This window comes from Microtus oregoni, unplaced genomic scaffold (genome assembly GCF_018167655.1).
Source record: "Microtus oregoni isolate MIOR12 unplaced genomic scaffold, Mior012 000000F_ref0000247, whole genome shotgun sequence".
Lineage (NCBI taxonomy): Eukaryota > Metazoa > Chordata > Mammalia > Rodentia > Cricetidae > Microtus > Microtus oregoni.
This window is the reverse complement of record NW_024543059.1, coordinates 70,044,617-70,065,103: the sequence shown is the minus strand read 5'-3', so window position 1 is coordinate 70,065,103 and position 20,487 is coordinate 70,044,617. Positions and strand designations below refer to the sequence as shown.

Below are 20,487 nucleotides of genomic sequence, written 5' to 3'. Positions count from 1 at the left end.
AATTCTTCAATCTTTAAAAAAAGATTTGTTAGATACTATTTTCCTTCTAAATTTCTGAAACAATAACCACAGAAAGAAACTAGCTTTACCGTAGGTGGAAGATACTGCAAAGACTACATCTGCGAAAGAGTAAATGCCTCCCTTCCTCTGTTGATAGACTCTTGAAGCAAGTGAGCCTTCATTACTGAAGTTAGAAGGGAAAAGGCAAAGTAGAGATTAAAAGAGTTTTCTTGACATTATTTCTGAATAATCTTTAAAAGTCACTACTCTAAAACTCACTACTCTAAAAAGTAGTATTAAATTTAGAAAAATTGGGTATATAAAATAAATATGTAACTTTCTATTTTCACATTTGCTGGGTAAAGTAAAAAGCCTCATGTACTGTTATCATAAACATTAAACACTTAGGAGTCCAGCGTATGTGGGGCCTGTCTAAATTTACAAACAGACATAATTTGTTTGGCAAATCTGTATCAAGCAGATATTCTTCTAGGTATTACTATGCCCAACTTAAACTAATGACTTAGTTTAATGAGGAAGGGTATGTCTGTTCTGTATTTTTTAATCAATGCAGAAAGAATATGAAAGATATTTAGACTTGCCACCCCAAGGTGGAAGAACATACAAGGCTTGGGTTCTCTGATATATTTAGTTGGTGACATTGAGAGGTTACAAAGTGGAGATCTAAGACCTAGTGAGCAGCAAGTCCTTTTCTAGATGCTGTGTGCTTCTCGCACGTATTGAGTGAGTTCAGTGAGGTGAGGTCATTTGCTGTGTAGTTTGGCAGTAATTATTACTTCCTTTTGCCTATTTTAACACTGTTATATTACAATGAAATATTTGATTCCATCAAAGAACCCGACGTAAGATGTAAGCATGTATGGTTAGACTTGCTATGTAGATGTAGTTATTGCTATGTAGATGTAGTTATTGCTATGTAGATGTAGTTATTGCTATGTAGATGTAGTTATTGCTATGTAGATGTAGTTATTGCTATGTAGATGTAGTTATTGCTATGCATTTCTTTGTACCAGGATCATCAGAACCATGAAGAGATGGTAAAACATGCAGAGGAGTTACTGTGTGATGGAGAACAACATGGAATAAGAAAGCTTCGAGAAAAGTGCCTCAGGATAAAAGTAAGAACTCCTGTAGGAGCTGTGTGGCATTGTTACCGTTCCAAAGGTCCTGTCAAGCCTAAGAGAATTAAAGGAAACTGTGTATAGCGAATAGATCATACCAGATGTTTCCCTAAGCAGTATAGTCTAGTACAGTGATGCATGCATACACATGTGCACATATATGTACAAATAACACAGTGGGAGTGTGTGGTTTGCTTTTTAAGGACCGTGTGGGAAAGTAATCCTGAGCAAATCTCTAAAAGCAGTAATGGCTCGATTTGCTCTGGGGGATGAGTGCTGTAGACAGGGGACTAAGAGTACAAAGCTCCCAAGGCAGAAGCTGCCTCCTGTTCCAGGAGTTTCAAGAGGGAAGCTAGTGAGAGGAAGTAAGTTTGAAGCTGATGGAGGAGTAGACCACGAGGCCACGGAAAAACTCAGGTTTGCTCCGAGTAGGAGGAGGTCCACTGGAGAGTTCTGTCATGCTGCAAGAGACACCACATGACCTATGTCTGGAAAGGAGAGATTTGAGTATTGAAAGTGGAATATAAGCAGAGAATTTTTGTTTTTGTTTTCTCAACACAGGGTTTCTCTATGTAGCCCTGGATGTCCTGGGCTGCCTCTGTAGACCAGGCTGGCCTCAAACTCCCAGAGATCCGCCTGCCTCTGCCTCCCGAGTGCTGGGATTAAAGGTGAGAGCACCGCTGCCCACCGAGAGAGCTCTTGAAAGATGAATTTTAGTGATGTAGACAGAGAGGCAGAAGTCGAAGCAGTGTAACAGATTACAGACTACAGCACGGGGGAGAGGGGCTGTTTGAGTCACGGTCGCTGATTCATGCATAGACTCTTGCTGCTTTTATCAACATCAGCCAGAAAAGTTGGATTTTTTTAATTGTATTTTCTCTGGTTAATTTTTACAATCTTATACATTGCTTCTATAATCTAAAAATCACTAATTATATCTTTTAAACAGAAGTTCTTCATTTCTTTTTTCCAATAGAAGGTATTACAGTGTTACATTTTGTTACAATTCCAGTATTCATTAACACGAATTCGGGTTTCCTTTAGGAGCTCCTGAAAGGATACTCAGAAATGGGTGATGATTATGAGTGCTTGAATCGGCTCTCTTTTGACTTGGAGAAGGAAACTAAAACCCAAAAAGAGCTGGTGATTTCTATAAAAGCAAAGCTTTCACTTCCATACCCACAAACCAAAGAGATAGAAAAGCTTTTTACTGCAAACCAGAGATGTTTCATGGAATTCCACAGAATCCTGAAGAAACTTAAGGTACCAGCTTTTTTAGTATTGGCCTTATACTATAATTTCAATTGTACATTTCAATGTATTTAAGTCTTTTGGGAGTTACCATAGATACTATTTATATTAACCACCAAATTAATATGGATCTGAAGCTAGGATTCGTTCAGCAAAGCCTGAGCTCTGCCTGTCGGCCTAAAGACTGTTTAAGGATACTCAGAGTCCACATGAGTCCCATCCCAAAGATGTCATGATCAAGTAAGGCAGGCTTGTGATTGGTTATAAGTGCAATCATAGAGGTACGGACAACATGTTATGTGATAGTTTTCCTGATGATATGTAACACAGGTCTGTTCACTCCAGATAGGGAATCCATGACAGACCAAAATCACAGTTGCACCAATATCCAACTTGGTAAACCAATGAGTTAATTGGGGTTACAGTTTAGAGGGGTACTCGGGGATGACTCAGAACCACCGCATTGGCCGAAAACCCACCCAAGGGGTAATGACTCAGGAAAGCTACATTCCTGGAGCCTCCTGCTCGACATGGAGGTGGTTCAGTAATCTAAGGAAGCCCTCGGCAGCGTGGCTGCCCGGAGTCAGTTACTCACTCCAGCGGGTAATTCCTGCTTCTAGAGCCCTGATGGGGCTCCCTGTGAATCATGGAACTTCCCAGGGTGTATAGAGTTTCTCTACTTGATAATCCTCTCACAGATCATGACGGTCAGATAACCAAGATTTATGAGGTTGGGGACCACTGTAGCATTAAAATTATCATTGACATAAGGGCAGACATCTAAATGTGCTTAACAAAAAAATCATGAAGTATGTGACATGACAGATGGGTGGGCAGGGGAGTTAATCAAACAAGATTATTAGGAGAATATTTTGAAAATCCAAAATGGGACTGGAGAGAAGGCTCATTTACTGTTTCTTCACAGACTCAAATTCAGCTTTTAACACCCAGGTCAAAGCAGCTCACAACACCTGAAATTGGCTCCAGGGACTCTGAAGGTCTCTTCTAGACCCTGTGGACACCTACTAACTCATGTGCACACACCCACACATATACATGTAATTTTATATAAAATGAATTTTTTTTTTTAATCTCAAATATCTGACAGCAGATTGGCAGTTTAACCAAAAGTTCTGTAATAAGGCTGGAGAGAGATCTCGGTGTTGAGACCCTGGCTGCTCTTCCAGAGGGGACCCAGTGGTCTCCCAACACCAGGCTGTGACTCAGCCACCTGAGCTGCAGTCCTCGGGGGTCCATGGACACGTTTATTCACACACATGAACTAATAGGAAAAAGAGAGCTTATAGAAAGGTCATGTGACAGAATCACTCACTATGAGGAATCCCATAGGAAGTCAAACAAGGAAACAGCAGTCGGGAAGAGCTGCTCTCCCGGTGGGCAGAGAAGAGAAATTGTGGATAAAGAGTAGCTGCTTCCTGCATGGCCCGTCATCTACCACAGAATAAACAGTAAACAGGAGGCCTCGCCATCTCAGGCACTGAAAATGCCCCTAAATACAATGTCTCATTTTTCAATTTATCTTTTTCAAGTACGTGTTGAGCCACATTACAAAGATAAAGGAAGAGCAACATGAGTTCATCAATAAATTCGAAGTGGCTTTTGTCCAGGAAGTGGAAAAGCAGCATGAACTGTGGACTAAAATACGGAGCTTTCAGCGGGCTTGTGATATTCCATCCAAAGACCCGGAGAACCTCACACTGAGCCAGGATATGGACCTTCATATTGAGGTATACTTTTTTTTAATTTAATTTCATTTTACATTCCAACCACAGTTCTCCCTTCCACCCCTCCCCCAGCACAACCCCCATCCACTCTTCCCAACAGGTAAGGGGAGTCAACACAGTCTGGCACGTTAATTTGAGTCAGTACCAAGCCCCTCCCCCTTGCATTAAGGCTGGGCATGGCACCATAAGGAATGGGCTCCAACAAGGTAGCTCATGCACCAGAGATAGGTCCTGGTCCTACTGTCGGGGGCCCCTCAGATAGTCCAAGCTTCACAGCTGTCTCCCACACATGGAGGCTCCACAGCTGTTGGGTAAGAGTTCATGAGTTCATGGTTCAGCTGTCTGTAGATTTCTCCATCGTGATCTTGACCTCCTTTGAGGTATACTTTTCTAATGGCTTTAATATGATTTTAAGCCCTTTTTAAATAGATACCTTTGTATGCATTTGAAATGACTAGTAACTCACCGAATGATAGCGGACTAGACAACCCTTTAGACGCTGTCAGACCTGCATAGACAGAAAATAGATTTAATGTCAGCTAGTGAGAACTCAGAAGTCAGAATCTTCCCTGTATCAGTACCATAAGGACTTTCTTGTTCTCCCAGCAATGTTGGAACTGGCTGCAGTTCCTAACACACATGTAAGGCCTGCCATGTACATAGAATGTCAACATTCTCTTATGCAAGTAATCAGAATAAAGGTTTAAATTAGAATTCACTTACTTTAATGTGCTATAAGTAGAGTATAGTAGGTATTTCTCCCCTTTATGATATTTTTATAGTTTATATGTTATTTGGATGAAATCTTTCCTAATGTTCATATAATTTGATACCTATTTTTGACACAGGAAATTCTCAAAGATTTTTCAGAAAATGACTTTCCCGCCATAAAAACTGAATTTCAGCAAGTACTAAGTAATAAGAAAGAAATGACTCGGTTTTTGAAAAAGTGGCTGAATACTCCTTTTGATACAGAGCAGCTTAAAAGTGGCATCCAAGAAGAAAACAACCGCGTTTGCCAAATGAATAACTTCTACAATAGCAAAATAGCCGTGAGTATGCTTGTTCATCATCCAGGCTCTTCTATACTTTGCTTTTTCTCCTCATTTCTAAAAGGTTTAGACTAGCTTATATTTCTTTAATTTATATGTCAGAGCTCTGTGAACATTTTGATTATATAAAATTTTTTCTTCTATTATATTATGCTTCTTCAGGATCATTAAACCAGTTTGTGCTTGGGAAGGTGGCAGGCTGTTCACATGTGACACTGAGTTCCCACTCGGGAGATTTTGTCTCTCCTCCCTGGTCTCTTCTCACTCTCCGCTCAGTGCTTACGAGGGTAGAGCCTTTGCCCTGGTGGCCTCAGGGAGACTGAGATGATTCTCTGCTAAGGATGTGGGCAGCCGCCGTGGCAAAGCCACAGACAATTCTGACTGGGCGCATCCGGGGCCTTGTGAGCATTTATTTGCCTTGTCAGTCCCACACCACCTGCTGCAGTCCCAGATTGTGTGTCCCAGAGGTGCTGCTTTGCTTTGATGTGTGTCGGTATTGTTCTCAGTTAATTTAACGGGAAATTACCTGTTAATACAGAGAACTCTCATATAGTCCATCCCTAGAGATAGCCTCTCCTATTACCACGATCCTGAACCAAAATGACACATCTGACCAGTCGTGAATTTCCAGCTCACACCTGTGTTGAGCACCCCGTCAGCTTCTTACTGTATTATGACATTTCCTTCAAACCCGTGTCAGCCAGTCTTCAGTGGAAAAGAGAATATTCTACACAGGAATATAAGATTTATAGATTAATAGTAAAAATCAGTAAATTGGAGCAGGAGAAATGGCTCAGCCATTAAGAGCACTAGCTACTCTTCCAGATGACCTGTTTCAGTTCCCAGCACCCCACATGGTGGCTCACAGCTGTCTGTAACTCCAGTTCCAGGGGACCTAGTGGCCTCTTCTGATGTCCATGAGCACCAGACACACACACACGGTGCCCAGACAAACACAGGGAAAACATCCCAGCACATGGAAAAGGGGGTTGACATCAGTAAGTCATTTTCTCTGGGCTGAGGTTTGGAATGAAATGGGGAAAGTAGGTAATTCTTAGGGTTCCTGTGTGCACTCTGCTATTGATGATTTTGATCTGCATAGTTCTTCAGTCCCCTCCTGTGTTACTCTATACCTAATGAAGTGAGTCACCTTCCAGATCTTGTCAAGCCCCTGCTTTAGCCACCCCATTCTTAGCATCTGACATGCATGCACTGACCTGGAATTCCACTGCTTTTCTTACTGTGACTGCAATGCGTCAGTTATTTTAAACTGTGGTGGTCTCTTTCTGTTCAAAGGCCATGATAAACAAATTCACAGACTTTGAGGAAGGAAATGCCACAAGATCCAAAGAATTGGAACATTACCTGAAATCTCTGAAAGAGAAAACTGAACAACTATCTAGAGACTGCCAGACTTTGACCGCCTCCCAGGCCACTGTCCACGCTTATCCTACTGCACACCCTTTCCCACGGGACAGCAGAAGTCCTCATGCTGCATCAGTCAGTGACCAACTAGCATCAGAGGTACCAACTTCCCGGCGTTCAGAGCAAATGTGTAGCTGTAATGGAACCACTAAATATGAATACACTGTTGTACAGATACGTGATGAGTTGGATTTTGCATATGGTTGTACTGTAGTCACCATTCAACTAATAATGAAACTTGGTATCATGTGAGGTCTTTCCTGTGAGTTGGGAAACAGAAGTAAGCCCTAGTTTAAAGACTATATGCAGGTTATGCAGGGTAGTTTATCACCTTGTGTGGTATTGCTACAGGATGCTGTAAGTTTCCTAAAGCTAAACTGTAATGTATGTGGAAAACAAGCTTAGAGAAAACAGCAGTTTAGCTTACCTTTAGCTATTGTCTTGAATAATGACTATTATTATCATCGTAAAAAGCCAAGAGGCTAAAAGTATAACAGAATTGCTAAGCAAACTAACGTAAGAATCAATATCATTTCAACAACCCAGGTAGACTGTCAGCTAACTGCCTTTGCTTGGGAATTTTTAGCAACAGCAAATATGCTACTCTGTTTTGTTACAATGCAAAATGTCTTAGTAGGAAACCAAAAGTCAATTATAATCTATCATTTTTACCAAAATAAATACTTAACATACAACGTCAACCATTAGCCTGATGTTTGCCATTAGAAACTAGTAGATCACAGATTTTTTTCCCCCAAGTATAACTCATTGGGTATAGTTCTTTGGGTATAGTTGACCATTTTTATAAATTTTTTACTTGCTTATTCTTGCTCTGAAGTTTTCTAAGGGTGAGGGGATACCTAAAATGTTTTTCTAGTCCTTGGTGAGGATCTGGAGAGGTTTTATTTTCATTATGGTTTTGAGGGGTTTTTTTTCATGTATTTCACCTTTAAATTACTTTAGAAAGTCCAAGTGCCCTTTATTTAAAGGATGATCGACTACTAAATGTGCTTAGAACTTTGCTAGCTAGTGTGCCGTGTGACTGCTGTGTTCTCATTTGCAAGAACTTGTTGACAGGTTATAATGTGAAATTTTGGCATTCTTTTAATATGTGAAGTATCATTTTCTAAAAGGACTTGTACTTGGATAAATTAAGCCGTTTTCACCTCTCATTATTGGTTGATTCAATCTGTGAAAACTCAATACGTAGCTACAGATGATCATTTTTGTCTCATGTAACATACTGTGGCTTTGCCCTGGGGATTTGTGCTTTCTCTAACAGAAAATTCAGGAGCTGGAAACCTCTTTACAAGAAGCTAAAGAAACTGCCATTCATAAGGAGGGTCAGATTGAAAAGATGCAGAAAGAACTAGCAATGTCTAAGGACTTGGTAGCAAAACTCCAGAGCGAAGTTCATGAGTCAAAAAAATGCCTTGAACACACAAAAGCCGCACTACAGATGCTTCAGGTAGGTCAGGCGAGGTTCGTAAATACAAACGTTCAGCCTGTTGGGCTTAGCAAATATTCGGATGCTCTATTCCCCCTCTTATCACAGCCTCACCACAACACCGGTGTAAGAGCTCAGACTTCAAAAGGAAGTGGCAAAATGAAATGTGGTGGTGTATTTGCATGTAAAGTCCTGATTATTTTTAATATACTGGAAAAAAGAATTTCAAAGTAGAATAAGCCGCACATTTTGTCAAAACTTGGTTTAGACTGCCTCAGGCAACAGGGATACTTCAAGCCAGCAGAATTAGCCTGGGTGATGTACCAGGATATGGTTTTGTTCCACCCTGAAGAGAGATCCATAAACTTTTTTCATAGTTTTACTTTTTAAAATTGTTGCTTTGAATCATATTTTTAATTCTGTAGTCTCCAAAAGTACTTACTTCTATTTTTAAGGGTATTAATTTTATCCTCTGCATACATTCATCTAAGGTAATAGAACATTAACTGAAAAAGAAAGAACATAATTTGAATAAAATCGTGGAAATTTCTTCTTATATCATTACAAATTGCTCAGATCAGATAGAAATGAATATGTTTAAAATCTGAACTATACTAGACCTTTATAGCCATCCTAAGCAGTTGCCTTTTCAGAGATTATAAAGACCACAAAAACTAAAGTAAAATGCTTGAGCCTTAACCAAAAGTAAGAGCGTGTGAAAAGAATGAATTATGATTGAAAATGGGCCGTAAAACAAGAAGCTCACCATGTCCCAGTCAGAGCTGAAATGAAGCTGTAGGGATTGTTCCGGAGTCATTTCCTCATTTCTCTTTTTTTAGCTGTTTAATATTTTTAGCTGGGGGGGGGGGGGGCTAATGCCAGGTGCCTTAGGTGGCCAGAGCCACTGATTGCCTGGAGCAGGAGGTACAGGAGCCTGTGAGTGTCGGGAAGAGCAGATGTGCCCTTAACTGCTGAGCCGCCTCCCGGCCCCTTCCATTATTAATTTCTAAATCTAGTGTGGTTCAGGTCCGAAGCACAGAGGGCTGTTTTTCTCGTGTAAGAATAGTTAACAGAATCACCGAATCTTATATTTTGGTCATGAGCCCTAGCCTTTAACCCCTGAGCCATCTCTCCAGCCCCAGAATCGACAAGACTCATTAGCTAGGAACTTCTACTTCAGGCTTTCAATTACTAACACTTGGAGGCTGGTGGGCTCGTGAGCATGACTGTGACCACAGGTGGTGTATTTGCCACACAGAGTTCTGTTGCTCATTTCTGAATCAGCTTTTCCAATTTTCATTTCCCTGGGGCAAGAATTGTTTAGATACTGTCTTTGTATCATAGCTAAAGACCATCTGAAATTTCTACACTTTTGGCATATATTGAAATTTTCTTATTGGTTTGTTTGAACTTTTAAAACAGTATATAGTCAAACAGATCAGTGAGATAGAACAGAGAGCCTAAACCAGACACACTCAAAAGCAGCCCATGTGATGTTTGAGAAAAGGACATCCTCAGTGGAGAGGATGATCCACCAAATACCGATACTGGACACCCGGACATTTCATAAGCCAGGAGTGACAGCGCACATTATTACAGAGTAATGAAAATAACCCAGGAGAAAGCACGTGTCACCTTAGTCTAGGCAGTGACCCCACACAGAATGAAACACAAGCAGATGAGACTCTATTACTGTTCACAAGTTCTGTTCTCCAAAGACTCTGGACGGGAAAAACTATATTTTATCTGATCAAATCCCGAAATACAAGAAGAAGGAGGAAGGAAATCAAACAATTTGATACGAAATGAGCAAAACTTAGAATGAACTGCACACTCTCAAAGGAAGATCCATGGGCGCATTCTGGTGTGTCTGTACAGTGAGGATAGACCATTACTATTAAAAAGTAATGAGAGGGCTAAGGATGATAGTGGGCCTTCCTGGCTAGCTGGAAGCCCTGGGTTCCATCCCTAGCATTGGTGTCACAAGCCTGTAATCCCAGCACATGGAAAATGAGGTGGGATTCGGGAGTTCAAAGTCATCTTCAGCTACATAGCAAGTCCTAGATCACCCTGGGACAGAAGGAACATATCACGATTAAAAAAAGACTAGATATGGCAAACCTATAGCCAATATCATACTTGAAGGAAAACCGCTCCAGCCATTCCCACTAAGATCAGAGACAGGTATCTTCTCTCTCCACTGTTATTCAGTATAGCTAAAGTAATAAGAAGGAAAGAAAGGGGATATGAATAGGAAAAGAAGTCACTAAGTATCCCTCATGTGATGATGTGATTCTATACACAAAAGACCCCAAGGACTCCATAAAATCTCAGAACTTATAGACACCTTTGGTAAAGTCATGGGATACAAAATTAGCACAAATCAACTGCCTTCCTGTATAACCAAGCTCACAGTAGCCGCCCACAAATAAATGAGGGACTGAAGCGCATCAAGAATATGAAAGACTCTGTTTTTAAAAAGCTGGAGGGTGATGGGGGAGACGAAGCGAGTCATGGAAAGACACAACGGCTAAGTGAAAGCCATCTTAGAAAGGTCCCTCCTTCTAGAAAGACTTCAGATATGTACTCCGGGGAAGACAAAACTAGGGAACCGTAAAATGATTAGAGTTTGCCAGGAATGGGGAAGGAGAGAGGAAAAAAGTACAACATGGGTAATCTAAAGGACATAAAAGCATTAGTGTCAGGGCAGGGGTGGTGGTGCGAACCTTTAGTGCCAGTGCTCAGAGACGTGCAGATCTCTGTAGCGAAGCCATATTGATCTAAATAGTAAGTTCCAGGACCTCCAGGGCTACACAGTGAGGCCCTATCTCAAAAATTAAATAAGATGCAATATTAGTTCACTTGTAGAAAATGTGCTGTCCTATTTATTGCATCGTTTAGTACTAAGTAAGAAGAAAAGGGACAAGGCCTGTGAGTTTTCCGTGCTTTGTTTTTCTGTAAACGTAAATGAAACTCTGAAAATAGAAGAGCCTGCAAAGTGGCTCAGTTGGTAAGGATGCTTGCCAGAGTCTGATCCCCAGAATCGCAGGGTGGAAGGAGAGAACGGACTTTGCAGGTTGTCCTGTGGCCTGCACCTGCATGGCACATGTGTGTCACCCCACAAAGAAGGAAATAGAGAAAACATTCAAGTATAGTCATGATTTTTTAAAAAGATACATACCTTTGCAGACATGTAAGGTTATATGTACTCCAAGTCAAAGTAAATACCTTTGTTTCACTGACTGTCCTGACAGAAAACACCGGGAGTTCTGTGGCTCGGGCTTCCGTCTGCTGTGTCCCCACGGCCGCTCTGCCTTCCTCTGCCCAGTGTTCCTTGGTTCACTTGTTTCATTTTGTCTCTTATGTGTGAGTGTTTTTCCTGCATGTGTGTCTGTACCACACACTTGCCTGGTGTTGGAATTACAGTTGTGGGCTGTTCCGAGGGTGCTGGAGGTTAAGCCAGGGTCCTTCTCAAGGACAGCTGGGCTTTAACCACTGAGCCCCTGCGCCAGCCCCCATCTCATTTCTTGCAACTCTTCTGTTTCATCTGCTAAACTATGTCACATTGTTCATTGGGAAGATTATTTTCTTAAAGAAAGAAACAGTATTTGCTTATATATAGTTTCAGATAAACTTCATGTCAGATATAGGGATATGCCTTCATTATCTTTCATGAAAGGCAACCAAACACTTTAGAGCTGACAAAAACAGAACTAATCATTGTTTTTCTTTATTTTTCTTCTGTGACAGGACAAAGTTGCTTTAGGAGCTGTGCCTTATAAGGAGGAAATTGAGGATCTCAAAATGCAGCTGGTGAAAATTGACCTAGAAAAGAAGGAAAATGCCAAGGAATTTGAGAAGGAGTATGTCTGTCTCTGCCTTGTTGAACGTGGCTTTAGTCACGAAGCACTTCTTTATAACTCCACAAATATCTTTGCATTTCTTTTTAGAAAGTAATTTGTAAAAATATTTTTATATTTAAAAAAATGTGTAAGCACCCATAGGTTTTAAGCTCATTAAATTGTAATTGCATACACAAACTGTTAAACAGTTAGGCACAGGTCTGGCTGTGATGTAACTGGTGGTAAGGTTCTTGCCTAACACACACAAGGTCCTTGTTTCAGTCCCCAGTGCTGAAGAAACCAAGCATGATTCCACTCATTTAGCCGGGTGTCTTTGATGATTCTGCCTCGATTGATAGCCGAATAAAAACTTAAAGGTCATCCTGCAGAAGGAATATTGAGAGCCTTTGTTTTTCTGAGTGTGCACCAGTGTTTTGTTTTAGTATTTAGGACAGTACAGCATATCTTTCTACCAACTTAACTGTGTGTCCTGTTACACATAATAGCATACCTGTAAAATACAGTCAGCATATATTTTCATAGTTTTTGGTTTTTTGAGACAGGGTTTCTTTGTGTATCCCTGGCTGTCCTAGAACTCATTTTGTAAACAAGGCTGGCTGGCCTCAAACCCAGAGATTCACTTGTTTAGTGGGACTGAAGGTCTATGCCACAATGCTCAACACTCTTTTCACAGTTTTTAAGAACAGTGTAATTTTTTTTTAAAGATTTATTTATATGTTATGTATGCGGTGTTCTGCCTGCATGTATGCCTGCAGGCCTGAAGAGGGCACCAGATCTTATTACAGATGGTTGTGAGCCACCAAGTGGTTGCTGGGAATTAAACTCTGGAAGAACAGCCAGTGCTCTTAACCTCTGAGCCATCTCTCCAGCTCAAGAACAGTATAAGTTTTAAGACAGGCTTATAGTTTACTATTTCTGAATTCTTGAATTGCTAGCTGCTCCTGGGGAGCAGTGCAGAGTTTGACCTTCCGCTTCTGCTGACATCATCTGCAGTGAGGATTTGCCGTCCTGGCAGGATGGGAATTGGTGTTCTGATTTTGTTGTTCTGTCCCTTTTCACTCCCTGGTGAGTTTCTGTTTATGTCGCCCCATGGTGAGAGCTCATAGTGTCCAAAAATAATTTTGTTCAGTATATAACTGATGCCTATTATGTTTCTAAAGGTTTGAAATGACTTAGTTTCTCAGTAGTAAAGCTGGACTATTCCTATAACTGAACAGAATAGTTGGGTGTAGCCATGAGAGCTGAGCTATATTCCAGGGGCTGACCTGCCTCCGCCCCTGCGTAAGAGTGTTACGTCAATGTGGCATATCAAATCAGAAAGTCTTCTATAAAATCACTTGGACCCTTATATATTTTCTCTATTTTATTCTTGTTAGAATTCTTTCTACAAAAGCCACTGTTGACCATCAGAAAGAAGTAATAAGGCTGCTGAGAGAAAACCTCAGAAGAAACCAACAGGCCCAGGATACCTCAAGTAAGTTAAAAAAGACAGATTTTTTTTTTTTTTGTCGTCTCATAAAATACATTCCAACTGCAGTTTCCTTTCCCTCCATCCCTTCGAGTTCCCTACCACTACTACCTCTCTCCCCCAGATCCACTCCTCCTCTTCCTTCAAAAGCGAGCAGGCCTCCCAAGGATATCAACTGAACATGGCATAAAAAGTCACCATAAGATTAGGTACACACCCTCCTATCAAGGCTGGACTAGTCAACCCAGTAGGAGGAAAAGAGGCCCAAGAGAAAGAGTCAGAGACACTCCCAGTCCCACCTTAGGAGTCCCCAAAGAACACCAAGCTATTTGTGGGACTCCTAACAGTGGGAGCAGGGTGGTCTCTGGTCTTTGGCTGACTCTTGGGAACCTATTTCTCACACTGGTTGCCTTGCTCAGCCTTAACACAAGGAGATTTACTTAGTCCTACCTCAGCTTGCTATGCCATGGGAGGCCTGTCCCTTTCTAGAAAGAACCAAGTGGATCGAAGGAGGACTGGAGTCTCAGAGGGGAAGTGGGGGAGGGAAACTACAGTTAGGGTATAAAATAAATAATTTTTATACAAACTGAAGGACATCATACTAAATTCAGTAAACTGGACCCAGAAAGGCATCATAAGTCTTGCTTATGTATGCAGAAAGAGTTGAATACACAGACACAGAAAGTGGGGTGACAGCTACTAGAAACCAGGCCAAAAGGTGCAGGGTTGCAGTTCTGTGTGAGGAAATCTAGTGAGCATTATGAGAGCCGTAGTTAACAACACTATTGTGTGTTGGAAATTTCTAAGAGAACAGTGTTAGGTGATCCTTTCAAAATAAAAGTGACTACTTAAAGTTAAGAGAAAAAAAACCCACAAAACTAACAACCGTAACATATATGCAGGGAACCTAACACAGATCCCATGAGCACAGGCTCCATGATTGCCACTTCATTCTGTGAGGCCTGTGAGCTTAGCAAGAACACATACATCTTAAGGCCCTTTCCATTTAACTCCTCAAGGCGCATACAGGCTTTGAGGACTCCAGCTGTTCACATGACGTCCAGTATTAGCCTGCACTGGTCCACCGTTCCGTCAGTCATGTTACTCCTAGTATTACAGTACCAAGAGCTTATCCATTGTAGACTCTTGAGGATGAGTTTCCCTCTTACATAATTAAGGTTTTTACATATTACTGAAGTGTTGACTAGTGTGACAATGACTTAATTATCAAGGGAAAACTTACTTCCCAGTTAAAATCAAATACATCCAGTCAGGTAATAGCTGTATGCATACAACTAAGAAATTAAAATGGCTACATAATAACAGTGAGTAAACATTAGCCTGTCTGCTCATAAGACTGATAATATACATAATTACATGAAAACCAAAATTTGCCACAGACATAGTTTAGAGACTGAAGGATCGAATTTCTTCCTGTGTGCTCCTTGCAGCAGCTTTTTTTCTCATGTCTGTCGTGTGTCCATTAGAGGAAGAATGTTGACTGAGTATTACTATCCATAGGTTTGTGGACTTAGATCTGGGTCTTCAGTTCTTTTCCATTGATGATCATGTCTGATTTTATACCAATACCATCCCATTTTTATTACTGTATATTTAGCCCTGTGCTATAATTTGAAATCTGGGAATGTTGATAACTCAGTTCTTTCATTATTCAGGTTGGTTTAGCTATCTCAGACTTTTTGTGTTTTCATATGACATTTAAGATTATTTTTTTCGATTTCTACGAAGAATTGTATTGGGATTTTGATGGGGATTGCATTCGATCTGTAGATTGTTTTTGGTAGGATGGCCTTCTTCACAATATTAATCCTACTAATTCATGAGTACGGGAGATGTTTCCATCTTCTGATGTCATCTTCAGTGCCTAGCTTTAATGTCTTAAAATTTTTATTATATAAGTCTTTCACTTGTTTGATTAGGGTTATTCTAAGGTTTTTTTTTTTTTTAGAAAGTTTATTGATTTTTGTATGTTGGTTTTATATCCTGCTACTTTGCTGAAGTATTTGTCAACTGTAGAAATTTCTTAGTGGATCTTTAGGGTCTTTTATTTTATAAATAAAATCATATCATCTGCAAATAAGGATAGTTGGACTTTTTCCTTTCTTATTTATATCCCCTTGGTCTCCTTCAGTTGTCTTGTCCCTCTCAGTAAGACCTGTAACACTATATTGAACAGGAGGGGAGAGAGTGGACATTCTTGTCTTGTTCATGATTTCAGTAACAGTGTCTGGGATTGTTCTCTTATTCCCCAAGACCATGGCTGTGGGGATGCTGTAGACTCCATTTATTATTTTGAGATATGGCCCTCCTAGTCTCTCCAGAACACTATCATGAAGGAAGGCTGAATTTCATCAAGGGTTTTTCCTGCCTCTAATGAGATGCTCATGGCTGGGATACTGGAGCAGTTCTGATTTTCAGAAATGTCTGCCTGTATTGCACCCGAATGATAAAAATGTACATCACTAATCTCCTAAGATATCCTCTCTATCTCTTTAATGAACTTTGGTAACCTAATGAATTGTTCAGATAAATAATACCTCCATTTTTATACAGTTTTGTTCACAATATTGTCATTCTGCTCCTATCTGAAGGTGTATTTAGTTAAGATGTGGAGAACTTGCAATGTACTGAGTGATTTGGGGCAGTCAGGTGACCAGAACGTGAACCAACTCAGAATGGCTCTGGCTGTAAAAGGCTGCTGTTGCCCAGTTGGGGTGGAGGGTGCAGTGATGTAACCAGCAGGGGCGGACCGTAGGGAATGGAAGAATGGTGATCGGGTAGACTGGGGGGAACAGAAGATCAGAGATAATGTCCAGGAAATGGTTTTTTAGTGGCTTGTTGCAGTTTTAGTATTTCTTTTTGAACATCAGAGATAATGAGGATTATCTGCCTGGCTAGACGTGGCAGCACAGGGCCTAGTTCCAGCGTTCAGGAGGATCGGCAGCAGTTCAAGGCCAGCCTGGGCAACACAGAAACACCTACTGTTTTTTGTTTTCTTACAAAAGAAAGAGTATCGACCTGTGTGTGTTTGTCTCTTTCAGTTATATCAGAGCCGAGCTCCCAGCTTTCCAGTAAACCCTTAACCTGTGGAGGCGGCAGTGGCATTGTACAAAACACAAAAGCTCTTATTCTGAAAAGTGAATATGTAAGGATGGAAAATGAAATTTCTAAGCTAAAGCAGCAAAATGAACAGCTAATAAAGCAAAAGAATCAATTATTAAGGTAAGTTCTAAGCCCAGGTGTGGTGGTGCGTGCCTTTAATCCCAGCACTCTGGAAGCAGAGGCAGACAGATCTCTGAGTTCAAAGCCAGCCTGGTTTACATAGTAAGTTCCTGGACAGCCAGGGCTACCTAGTAGTAGAGAGAGCCTGTCTCAAAAAACATAAGAAAACAAATGAACAAAAAGAAGCCAAACAAACAAAAAAGACAAGTTTTGTTTGCATGACATATCCTGCTTATGCATATATTTTCTACAGTTGTCAACCTTCCACTAATTTGAGAGATGGCAATTTTTAGAGATTGTGTAATAAATGCTTATGTTAAAAGAAATGGGAATAGCCAGGCAGTGACGGCATATGCCTTTAATTCCACCACTCAGGAGGCAGGGACAAGCAGATCTCTGAGTTTGAGGTCAGCCTGGTCTGCAGAGCGAGTTCCAGGACAGCCAGGGCTACACAGAGAAACCCTGTCAAGGGAAAAAGAAAATTAAATGGGAATATACTGGCTCCATTTCACCTGTGCTATTCGTTAGCTGTGCACACTTGTGCACGTGGGGCCAGAGGTCAGTGTGAGTGTCTTGCTAGGGTGCTTCTCTGGCGTGTTTGAGACCTGGCTGACCAGCTCACCCCAGGGAACTTCGTGCCTCCACCTCCCCAGCACACATTCAGATTTGTACTGTGCAACCAGCCATGTTTTTTACTCAGATTCTAGGAATTAAACTTAAGTACGTTACCCACTAAACCATCTTCCCAGCTGTTCTGAACTATTTTTAACTAGGTCAAGAACCAGGAAATGAAGAACGCTGAGAAAACATCTGTCACAGTGAAGCTGTGGCCCACAGAGGACCCCCGAGTCCATTGTTGTCCACATTTACAGACAAATGTAAAGCGTTGCATTCATTGGCTTCTACCATACAAGAGTAGAGTTTTGTACCGAACACTCTCCTAGTGGCCCAGAAGAAGAAAACCACACATTAAGTCTAAAGGGCTAGCTCAATTGTGGGATGCTCACCCAGCAAGCACAAGGCCTGGCTTCTATCCCCAGCACCACAGAAATGAGTAAAATATCCAGGGCAAATGGTTTAACAGCTAAATAATCTTTTATATAGAGTAACATTAAGCAAAAACAAAGGGCCAAACACTGTATGACTACAATCCCAGAACTCAAGAGGCAAAGATAGGAAACTCACAAGGCCAAGGCCATTAGAACCTACTGAGACCCTGTCTCAGCAAAAACAAAAAGCAGCTGTGGGCTATTTAAATTACATTTTGAAGGTGGAATCCAGTCGTGTATTGATTCAGGGAAGTAGAGAAGTAACAACCGGAAAAGTGAAGAGAAATTAGGATAGATGAAAATACACTTGTGTAAAGGTTCAATAAACATTCCATCAACCTAATTACAGCAGCACATAAACCACTCTGGATGGTATGAATTCATTCAGAAAAACTGAAATTAAGCTTTGAATTTAAAAAAAAAATTTTCTCAAAACTTCATAATCAAAAATTTTTACTAAGCAGTGGTGACACATGCCCTTAATTTCAGCACTCAGGAGGCAGAGGCAAGCCGATCACGGAGTTCTAGGCCAGCCTGGTCTACAGAGTGCGTTCCAGAATAGCCAGGGAAACACAGAAACCCTGTCACAAAAAAAAAAAAAAGAACAAACCAATTTTACTTTAATTATTCAATTTATGTAGCACCTTTTCACTTCTGAACCATGGAAGTGTCCAAACAGAAAGCATTAGGGTGAGATTAAAGAGCAGATGGAACAAGGCACATTTCAGGGTAGAGATTTTAGTAGGGTAGGGTGCTTTTTAAGTTTTTTCCATGTCCACATTTAAGAATTGAGTTGTCAGCCCGGCAATGGTAGCACACGCCTTTAATCCCTGCACTCGGGAAGCAGAGGCAGGCAGATCTCTGTGAGTCTGAGGCCAGCCTGGTCTCTTAAGAGCTAGATCCAGGACAGCCAGGGCTGTTACACAGAGAAATTTTGTCTCAAAAAACCAAAAAGAAGAAGAATTGAATTGTCCTGTCTTTCTGCTTCCATTTAAGTGCTAAATCTCAGCTCTCCAAGGAGCTTAAAGCCTGGAAGGAAAGGACCCTTACAAGAGACACCTACAGAGAAGCAGCTCATGAGACCTTGCCAAAGTCCCCAAAAGTGTCTGGGACAGAGTCTAAAAGGAGACAGAACACACCTTCTCAGTGCAGGGAACGGAACTTCCAGGACCCTGTGCCAAAAGACTCACCAAAATCTTGGTTTTTTGATAACCGGTCAAAGTCTCTACCAGCACCTCCTCCGATTCGCTATTTTGATAACTCCAGTTTAGGACTGTGCCCAGGTAGGTAATGCACAGGCTGCTGGGTATCCCTGGGGACAATTGGGTGGGATTCGTGTGCACCGTCAGTTCCGTCAGAACTCATGTTCCTGTTGTCTTGGTTACTTCATGGTTACATGGTGTTTTCCAGACTTGCCATTCACTGTGTTCCCTGCTTCTTGCTGTCATTGTCACAATTACAAAAGCACCACATCTGACTCCACCCACTCAAGTCTGTGCTCAGAGTCAGACAACTAAATGTTCTGTGCAGTGCATATTTTTGTAGTCCACGTTTATCTGTGAGAAATTCATTCCAGGACCTCCAGGACTCTATAATCCTGAATAACATAAAATTCTGTTTACTGGGAGGGGTTTTTTTGTTGTTGTTTTATTTTTGCTTGTTTGTTTGATGTTCATAGAGATTACAGTAAAATTTTCCCTTTTCACTTGAAGGAATTTATACTTCCATGTTCACACTACCAGCATCACTAGTGCTAGTCATGCACTGTTAAATAAGCTTATAAGCTCCACCATGGTGTGACAATCCATCCACCCACTGGGGTGACGCTGATGGGCAGGTAGTGTCTGTCCACAGCGGACAAGGGGTGGAATGGATGGAGGGAGATTTCCACTACACCTAGCAGCACACGGTGTAACATTTTGTTGTTGTTTGTTTTGTTGTTGAGAGGTGGTATTTGGTTTGGGGTTTTTTGTTTCTAGACAGTTTTACTTTGTAACCCGGGCTAGTCTTGAATTTGCAGCAGTTCTGCCTCCGAATTGCTGGGATAGCTACCAAACAATATAGTATTTTTTAGGAACTCTAACTCAGAATTTGAGAGATAAGTTCAACAGTTATGAACACTTGCTGCTCTTGCAAGAAGACCAGGGTTCCATTCCCACACCCTGATGGCAACTCACTACTGTGGATCTCTGAGCCAGGGTATCTAATACTCTTGGCCTCTAAGGGCACCTGGTGAATTCGCATAGGGCTAATTTGTTTTTATTTCCTTTGTCAGAGGAACCAGCTGCAGAAGTAGAGAATGTGGATCCCAAGGCAGACCTCCGTCAGCCCTCCTTGGGGAAAGATGGACCTGAGTGCAAAATGCAATAGCCGGCCAGCCCACCCACAGCGTCCTTCAGAGTGGCCTTCTTCGTGTGTCTACCCTGACCTGACAGTCTAATCCTCACTTTGCCATTATAATGAGAAGATGGAGGAACAAGAAACAAATTTATTCCAGTCATTTAGAGTGGTGATAGCAGTATCTTCTTCTTGTATTTGTGATACTCCCAAAAGTTAGAATATCTTATTTATTTTTATATATTGCAAAGAATAAAGTTCTTAAGGAAATCTCTAGTCTTTCCATAGCACAAATTAATATAAAGCTTTGCTGTGTGACAACTTTTCCTGGGAAGACGCAGCACACATGTTTACTGACCCCAGACAGGGAGCCCACAACAGACCAAAGTGTGAATACCGCCTATGACCTCTCCAGCCACAAGTTTATGTTCTGGCTTACAGCGCTGCGGGAACTCCATCTTGTGG

At 41.2% G+C, this 20,487-nt stretch overlaps 1 protein-coding gene across 2 annotated transcripts in view; it reads left to right on the top strand.

The window, feature by feature from the left end:
• Nucleotides 1–20,277, top strand: part of Cenpe (centromere protein E) — a 61,199-nt gene extending 40,922 nt beyond the window's left edge. For both annotated transcript variants that reach the window (XM_041659667.1, XM_041659659.1), the window contains 11 exons: nucleotides 1,035–1,139; nucleotides 2,187–2,405; nucleotides 3,944–4,141; nucleotides 4,987–5,190; nucleotides 6,487–6,714; nucleotides 7,898–8,083; nucleotides 11,813–11,925; nucleotides 13,302–13,399; nucleotides 16,456–16,636; nucleotides 18,682–18,968; nucleotides 19,961–20,277. In XM_041659667.1, coding sequence (XP_041515601.1) covers nucleotides 1,035–1,139; nucleotides 2,187–2,405; nucleotides 3,944–4,141; nucleotides 4,987–5,190; nucleotides 6,487–6,714; nucleotides 7,898–8,083; nucleotides 11,813–11,925; nucleotides 13,302–13,399; nucleotides 16,456–16,636; nucleotides 18,682–18,968; nucleotides 19,961–20,055 — 1,914 coding nt within the window. In that variant the 3' untranslated portion in view covers nucleotides 20,056–20,277. The remainder of the gene's footprint in view (nucleotides 1–1,034; nucleotides 1,140–2,186; nucleotides 2,406–3,943; nucleotides 4,142–4,986; nucleotides 5,191–6,486; nucleotides 6,715–7,897; nucleotides 8,084–11,812; nucleotides 11,926–13,301; nucleotides 13,400–16,455; nucleotides 16,637–18,681; nucleotides 18,969–19,960) is intronic.
• The last annotated feature ends 210 nt before the right edge of the window (nucleotides 20,278–20,487 follow it).